The sequence below is a fragment of the Hippoglossus stenolepis genome, chromosome 7 (genome assembly GCF_022539355.2).
Source record: "Hippoglossus stenolepis isolate QCI-W04-F060 chromosome 7, HSTE1.2, whole genome shotgun sequence".
In the NCBI taxonomy this organism is placed as follows: domain Eukaryota; kingdom Metazoa; phylum Chordata; class Actinopteri; order Pleuronectiformes; family Pleuronectidae; genus Hippoglossus; species Hippoglossus stenolepis.
The window spans coordinates 27,885,851-27,894,300 of record NC_061489.1 but is presented as its reverse complement, the minus strand read 5'-3'; the positions used below and the strand labels follow the sequence as shown (position 1 = coordinate 27,894,300).

General features: G+C 43.8%; 1 protein-coding gene across 5 annotated transcripts; it reads left to right on the top strand.

Annotated features, from left to right (window-relative positions):
• Nucleotides 1–1,334: 1,334 nt before the first annotated feature.
• Nucleotides 1,335–6,848, top strand: stard15 (StAR-related lipid transfer (START) domain containing 15). 5 transcript variants are annotated; one of them, XM_035161146.2, is made up of 6 exons: nt 1,335–1,441; nt 1,600–1,748; nt 4,527–4,674; nt 4,788–4,891; nt 5,265–5,382; nt 6,439–6,848. In XM_035161146.2, the coding sequence occupies exons 2-6, from the start codon at nt 1,602–1,604 to the stop codon at nt 6,780–6,782; spliced, it is 861 nt and encodes a 286-aa protein (XP_035017037.1). In that variant the 5' UTR covers nt 1,335–1,441; nt 1,600–1,601; the 3' UTR covers nt 6,783–6,848. The 5 variants fall into 5 exon arrangements, with proteins under 5 accessions (XP_035017037.1, XP_035017039.1, XP_035017036.1 ...); XM_035161148.2 differs by having other exon boundaries at nt 1,378–1,522; nt 1,653–1,748; XM_035161147.2 differs by having other exon boundaries at nt 1,389–1,748; nt 6,439–6,491; nt 6,567–6,848.
• The last annotated feature ends 1,602 nt before the right edge of the window (nt 6,849–8,450 follow it).

Sequence of the window (8,450 nt, the reverse complement as noted above, 5' to 3'; positions counted from 1 at the left end):
AGAGACTTCTTGGGTATGCCACTGGATTTGGGGTGACAGGTCTGGCAGGTTCGTGGGAGACAGACAAATAAAAAACACACACAAACAGACACAATGACTCACACACAGAGAGAGAGAGAGCGAGAGAGAGAGCGACGGGCAGATGTTGACTCGTAAAACAGTGTTGGTTTATCTTTATGAAGGACTGAGGTTGGAATAAGGAGCGAATCACAGATTATCTGTAAAACAGTATGGTCAAAAGAAAGCGTTTCAATGTTAGCATATTAGCCTAGCTATGCTATGTTACCTTGATGACTTTACCAACTTTGCAAAACTCTGATCATTTAAAATTCTTAAAACAAACACCATTTTGTTGACACAATTGATAGGTTTAATGGTGAAATAATTATTAGAATTGGCGATTTAAATAAATTCGAGGACTTACCTTGGCAGGGGGCGATGGTGTACGACGTAACGTCCGTTTAACAGAGCTTTGCGCAGGCGCACTGGTTGCTTGTGTTACAGAAGTGAAGGAAAAATTACAAAAATGAATGGCATGATATTAAATAATCAATCAGGTAAGGTATAGTTCATCAATGAAACTGTTATTATTTATGTTGAGAAATTGGAAAGATATTAACGATGGCAATTTACAAAGTACTTCCGGTCTGACGGCTGGGAGTGTCCATAGCAACCGACAGAAACTTGAAAAATCCTCATAATAACTAACAAACCAAACATCGTATAGATTCACTGAACGAAAATATTGAAACTTAAACACACATTTCTTGCCATAAATATCATCAAGGGTTGGGAGGTTTTTTTCTATTCCCGTCTTTATATTTGGACCAAAATATACATCACAAAAAGACAAACTCTGGTTTGAACTTCATTTTTGCAAGTGCAAACCTGGCAATTTGGAAAAGTCGCAAAAAGAAAATGGTTGGAGCAGGTTGGACTGATCCACTCTTCTGTCTGAGGGGTTTGGTGTCAGCTCGTCTGAGAGTTGAACATGTCCTTCAGACTGACGTGTTGGACAGGTTCTGTGTCACTGAGGGAGAACCATTCTGCTTTTAAACTTTTAGCAGATCAAGTTTAATTCTAGTGTTTGTGTGTGTGTAAGGATTCATCATTAGTTTACATTGAACTAGATATTTAAGCATCTTTTATGTCGTTTCATAAATAAAGTTCTTCTTCCTCCTCTCCTGACACCATCATCAGCGTGTGATGTCACAGACAGATCCTGGACACTGGTCATCAGGAGGCGGAGTCTGGGCTGAAGGTCACATGTAAAAGTCACATGATGAGTTGTGTCGTTATGGTAACAGGGGGCGTAGTCTGTTGATACCTGAGCTGCAGGTGTCGGGTGCTGCTGTGTGTGTGTGTGTGTGATCCTGGGGGAAGAATCAGAGTGAGAGCTCTTTACCTTCTGTTCCATCTCTGCAGTGCCCAGAGTCAGAGGGTGAGAGCAAAGATCCTCGGCTGAGAGACAGAGCAGAGCTCATCTTCTTCATCTTCACACAGTGAAGCAGCAGCACATGATGTGAAGCTTCTTCACTTTTCTGTGACATTTTCTAATCCTTTGTTTTACTGTGGGACTTTTTTTTCTTGTGGTGGCAGAGATGCCGGTGCAAATCCCAGATGACTCTGACTTCTCTTCATTCAAAGATCAGTGTCTGAGCACAGACGGATGGATCAGCCGCTACAGCAAGGGCGGTGTGACGGTGTGGTGCCGGGAGGAGGAGAGCAAGGCAGTCCAGAAACTCAAGGTGAGGGAGGGGTAACAATGAGATACCAACTAACCCTCAACTTACCTCTGACTAACTATCAACTAACCTCCAACTAACCCTCAACTAACCCCCAACTAACTATCAACTAAACTCCAACTATCAACTAACCTCCAACTAACTATCAACTAACCTCCAACTAACCCTCAACTAACCCCCAACTAACTATCAACTAAACTCCAACTATCAACTAACCTCCAACTAACTATCAACTAACCTTCAACTAACCCCCAACTAACTATCAACTAAACTCCAACTATCAACTAACCTCCAACTAACTATCAACTAAACTCCAACTAACTCTTGACTAACCTCCAACTATCCATCATCTAACCTCCAACTAACTATTGACTAACCTCCAACAAACCCATAAATAACTTTAAACTAACCACCAACTAACTTCCACGTAACCTCCAACTATGAACTAACCTCCAACTAACCCTAAACCAGCCTCCAAATAACCCACAACTAGACTAACCATTAACCAGTCCTCAACTAACTAAAAAGAATAGGACAAAAGAGGACAGACAAGGACACAAGATGACGAAGGAGGATGAAGGAGGACAGAAGAGAAGGACAGAAGAGGATGGAGGAGGACAGAGGAGAAGGTGAGATGAGAATGTAGGAGGACAGAAGAGGACAGAGGAGGCTGAGACGGAGGAGGACCGAGGAGGATGGAGGAAGATGGAGGAGGACAGAAGAGGACGGACAAGGAAGGACTAGGACAGAGGAGAAGGTGAGAAGAGGATGGAGGGGGACAGAGGAGGATGTAGGAGGCTGAGATGAAGGAGGATGGAGGATGGAGGACAGAATAGAAGGAGGACAGAAGAGAAGGACAATAGAGGATGGAGGAGGACAGAAGAGTATGAAGAAGGACAGGAGGACAGAAGAGAATGAAGGAGGACAGAAGAGGACGAAGGAAGTTGGAAGGAGGATGGACAAGGACAGAAGAGAAGGACAGAGGAGGACAGAAGAAGACGGAGGAAGATACTGCTCAGTACAGCACGTGCTGCATTTACTGTCCAACATTTTTTCAACTTCCTGTTGTGTAATGTGACTCTACAGCTGCTGATGACATCACAACATGTCTCAACAGCCTCCTTCATTCGTTCATCGACGGCTGAACTGAGATGAGACGTTCGGGTCTTTGGAGGATGTCCATGGTTCACCAGGTCGTCCCTCATCGTTGTCACCTAGCAACACAGCTGCAGTTTAGCAGGGAGTTGCTGCTTGGTTTTATATCACCTGCCTGATTTAAAAGTTGAAATCACAGTTTGTGTTTCTAAAGACAGAAACTCTCTGAGGCTCGGGCTGCGGACGCTTCATTTAAACTCGGATTCTTACACGTGCAAACTCAAAGAGACACGTGTTCAGTGGTGAAGTGACGGACAGCAGATGTGGAGACAGACAGAGTGACAGACAAAGACATGAGGACTTTATGAATGATTCATGCTGCTGATTGAGTTACATGGAGCGTTTCACTGAGCCTTACGATATCCGATGACTGCAGCGCTCCTGATTACAGCAGTGGAAAAAAGTGACGTCCTACAGTAAAGCAGCCGTCTCACATGACGTCCACTGACTCTGACAGGAAGGAGGTCTGTCTCAGAGATGTGGTGGACAGGTGTCTCATCCATGATCTAATGTCAAACCTCTGTACGTGCAGTAAAAATGTGTGATGGAGGAAATACAAGTTTTTAGTGAATTAGATCCAAACTGAACGATGAGGTAAAAAACCACAGGAGAAAGGTTCCCATGGTTACCATATGGGAAGTCGTGGACACTGTAACATGGATGCTAATGTTAACGTTACTGCCAGCATGTAAGGAGTTAGCACTCTAACGTTCGGGTAACATGATGCTGGAAATACAAAGACAACACGATAAATGAGATGTGTTTGAAATTAGAAATAAAAAACTCATCATCTCTGAAAACATCAGCAAACACGTCACATCTGGAGGAGATTCAGAGTTCAGAGGGCGTTCAGATGACCTCTACTGGTAAACACGTGAAACACCACCTCATCTGAAACAGGAGCTGGTGGAAACAAGAAGTCACGGCTGTAATAATGAGGAACCTGGGGACAGGTGGAGTTAGGTGACAGGGACAGAGAGGAGAGTCTGAGGACATCTGCTGGACGGACACTTCATGTTCTTCTCATTTCACAGAACCTCCATGTTCCTAAACTTTTACCACAGACTCATGAAAATCTGCCTCACAACATCGTCACCTCAGATATACGATATAAATACGATGTTAGCACAATCCACCTCATTCTGTTTGTCAGAAGATTATTTATGTTACATCTTTATCATGTTCTCACACGTCAACGTTCTGATCCAGCTGCAGTTCCTCTAACATCCAGCAGGTGGATCAGAGTTCAGATCATAAGCTGCTTTTGACCAGACTGTAAATAAAGATGGACGACATGACTGCTCCCATAAGTGAAGCCAAAGCATCTGGATCACCCCCTGGTGGCTGGCTGCAGTATAGGTCATAAACCTCCTCCATGTTAGCAGATGGGACATGAACCAAACAAAAAAAATCAAAGTAGACGTTAAATAAATGTTTGTCAAAGATGGTTTCTGTCATTTCAGGAAGTTTTTATCTCACAGATTTTTGTTCGTGTTTCTGATCAGTTTGGTTTGAATCAGTTATTTATGATATAAAAACACGTCATGATTGACAGCTGAGACTGACATATAGAAATGTTTGAAATGTCTGATTGTGTTTGTGATAAACAACGTCTCTCTGTCCCAGATGAGGATAGTGTGTAAAGACGTGACTGCAGAGACGCTATACGACGTCCTCCATGACACCAGCTACCGCAGGAAGTGGGACACCAACATGATCGACACGTACGACATTGGCAGACTGACCGTCAACGCAGACGTTGGATATTACTCCTGTCAGTTGAGAGTGTGACTCACATCTTGTGAGCTTTGATGAAACTGCTGTTGGATTTAATAATTGATTTATTTCCATAGTTGTGAAGTGTTTTATTACTTTGTGTGTTTGAAGGGAAATGTCCGACTCCTCTGAAGAACAGAGACTTTGTAACGATGAGATCTTGGCTTCCTCTCGGCAGCGACTACTTGATCATCAACTACTCCGTCAAACACCCGGTGAGGACTTTACATTTCCTGTTGCTTCTCCTCTGTCATTACACCTCCACAGATTTTATTAAAGGTCTGTGTCCTGCAGAAATGAAGGACTTTCTGTCCGGTGGACTGTAAAGCACCTTCGTAGGGGTCGTCCTTGCAGCCACTTCTTGCTTCTAAGGAAATGTCTCAATTTGTTGTCCTCTTAAAGGCTCTGGTTGTAGACTGGTCATAGCCCCCCAGACAGATCTTCTGATCTAAAAAGACAATGTCTGTGATGTTCTGGTCCATATACGACAGGTTCCTCTTGTTGGTTCTGGTTCAGGTTAGACAGGTTCTTCCTGCTGTGAGAAGGTGAAAGTGAAAACTTTTTAAAGTAAAGTGTTGTTCTGTGCAGCAACATCCTCCAAAGAAGGACTATGTCCGAGCCGTGTCTCTGCTGACCGGATACCTGATCCAGTCCAACGGAGCCACCAGCTCCACCCTCTACTACCTGACCCAGATGGATCCCAGAGGTAAGGTGATAAAGATTCTGTCTGAACCCGACACAAACCTAAAACCTGATGGTTTCTCTGACTACAGGCATGTGCTGTGTAAAAAAAATCAAGTAGATCAGACAGCCATCGTGTATTTAAGAATATTTGTCCAACCCGGACGGCTCGGGTCAGGTCTCTACTCTCTGGAGGGTCTCCACAGGGGACAACAACAAGTCCTACTGCAGACTAACCCTAACCCTGTGTTATAGGTGGGGAAATTCATTGTTTTGTTGATGCATCGAGATGTGGACGTAGTCGACTCTCCCTTGATGAAGAGACAGAACATAATTGATACATGTTTTCCGCTGCGTACATTTTTTGGTGATGTCCCGCTGCTGCATAATTATAACCACAGCTGCCTCAGGACAGACGCACATTAAAGGTCCAGTCGTCTTTTACCGTGTCAGAGTCTCTGTGTCCTCCCTCCTCTCCTGCTGACCTGTGCGCACTTTACACTTTAACAATACACACCGACACTCATCGCAAGTTATCAGGACCTGAACAGAAGTGACGTTTACTTTGTGTTTGTTGATTCACTCCAGAGTTTATGAGACATATATTTAAACTAGGGCTGTCAAACGATTAACGTATTTAATCAGATTAATCACAGGGTGGCTCATTCACATTTCTAAATGCCCGAAGAATCCCCATTTTCTCTGTATATTGTTGTGGGAACGGAAAGATAAATAACAGAAGGGGGATATATACACTTAACATTTGTTTTTTTATTGATGACAAGTCCAAATGATAGTTATTAAGATTAAAAAATAAAATCAAACTAAAACATACCACACCATAATTAAATGTGTCTGTCTCTTTGCTTTGCCTCTGAGCAAACAAAGGATGATGTGATTTAGAACTTAAGAAGTTCAGAAGTTTTTTTATCAAACTAAATGAAACTTTATCCTAAACAATCGGGGACAATCGGGTCCTGTTATGTCCCACATTTGTTTCCAAAAATGTTCAGAGTGTCAAATGTCTTCACAAAGACAGAAGAGCACATCGTCATGGTAACGTCCTGTGCTGTGTCCGCAGGTTCTTTACCAAAGTGGGTGGTCAACAGAGTCTCTCAGTTTGTGGCTCCGAAGGTAAAATGGTGGACAGTTTGTCATCCTCTCAGTTTTGGACAGTGGACGTGTCTCACTTTGTCTCTGTCCTCTCAGGCCATGAGGAAGATCTACAAGGCGTCTCTGAAGTACCCGGAGTGGAAGAGGAAGCACAGCCCTCACCTGAAGCCCTGGATGTTCCCGGAGCAGAACTCGCTGCCGTGCGTCCGCGTGTCGGAGCTGACGCTGCAGCGAGCCGACTCCCTGGAGAACATCGACGAGAGCAGCGCGAGCGAAGAGAAGCGGCAGCACAGCGACGACGAGGAGACTTAACTGACCCAAACTAACCAGCTGCTGTGTGTGTTGCTGTGTTTCACCAGATAAACGTGTTGATCCGCAGTGTGATGGCGTGTTTCTTTGTTCTGTCTCGTGATTGTTCATCAGCTCTGACGCCTCGTTCACGTCACAACTGGACTGAACCACCTGGTGCAGGTGAACTCTTCACACCCTCACAGGTGTTACCGTTGTTACCAGTGAGGTCACCAGACCACATCAGCCAATCAGGACAATTCCAACATTTACAAAACGTGCTTTTATTGCAGTGGTAAGAAGAACATGTGGTGAACTGGTCCTGAAACTAAACTTCACGATAATATTACAATAACAATATTATCATAACAACATCCCTAACCCTAACCCTAACCCGGATAAATAAAAAGTCAAATGATCTTTATTATCTTTAACCAACAACTAAAAACTGCTGTTGATACGATTTAATCACACGTGTTTGATATGAACATGAAATCAGTTTTTAAACGTTGGTCCTGGTCCTGTTCTTGGTCCTGGTCTTGGTCCTGGTCTTGGTCCTGGTCCTGGTCCTGGTCCTGGTCCTGGTCTTGGTCCTGGTCCTAGTCTTGGTCCTGTTCTTGTTCCTGGTCTTGTTCCTGGTCTTGGTCTTGGTCCTGGTCCTGGTCCTGGTCCTGGTCCTGGTCTTGGTCTTGGTCTTGGTCCTGGTCCGTGTTTCAACTCTCTCCCGTCACCTCCTGAACATGATTGGACTTTTTGTAGCAGATCATCACAGATTTTTGTTGGAATGTTTATTGGTGTTGCTTTGATTGACAGGTCTCTCGGCCTATCATAGGCTGATCATGGCACTCAAGTGATGTTTGGTGTTTATTTGATTGACTGATTGAACAAAGACTGTGTGTGAGTCTGTGGCGCCTCCCAGTGGACAGATCATGTTGCTACAGTGAGAACTGCAGCTCAGGGTTAGTGTACATGAAGGAGACTGTGGTTGTTCTGCAGGAGTCAGAGGTCAAAGGTCATAAACTTAAAGTTGTTGGTTGAAGGATTTTCATCTGCAGCTGAGTTAAATAAACATATCGTTTTCTTTACTTCACTCATAATGTACTTTGATTTTTTCAATGTTTCTTCATCACAGTTTATTACAAATTACATTTCAATTTCACAAGCTGTTCCTCATCATTCTGTTGATGTGAGAGAACACGCATATGCTGATGAAACTTGCAGGACGTCCTGCAGCAAAGATGACATCATCATTTCAGCCGTGACCTCAGAATGACGTCACAGCTTCACTGACAATAAAAAGAGTAGGAGCTGAATTTAGGCTGGAAAGTGACGACGCCATAAAAAACAAGTTTACGTCACAGCTGAACTTCCCTGATTCATGATCAGAATCTAAACTGACAGATCTTTATTCAAACCAGACCACACAGTGGCGCTAATGGTAACCATGTGCCACACATGACCAGCAAGTATTAGAGCTGTAACACACACTTTTAAATACATGAAACTAAAGAAGCAGCTCCTGCGTCTGAACATGGAGGTTTTCCTGCCGTGATAAACTTTATGTGACTGTTTCCTCCTCCAGCGGCTGAAGAATGCAGCCAAGTCCGGATCCTCTCGCAGTTTTATTGTCTCAGGCTCTTCCTGTTTCCTGTCTGCACAGCTCCCATTGTTGTTAGGGCAGTGAGGAGGAAA

Bases quoted from the DNA above. Each gene is read 5' to 3' on its own strand.
- stard15 (XM_035161146.2), top strand. From the start codon at position 1,602: ATGCCGGTGCAAATCCCAGATGACTCTGACTTCTCTTCATTCAAAGAT. The intron at 4,675-4,787 runs GTCAGTTGAGAG...GTGTGTTTGAAG, and splicing joins AGACGTTGGATATTACTCCT to GGAAATGTCCGACTCCTCTG. The intron at 5,383-6,438 runs GTAAGGTGATAA...CTGTGTCCGCAG, and splicing joins GACCCAGATGGATCCCAGAG to GTTCTTTACCAAAGTGGGTG.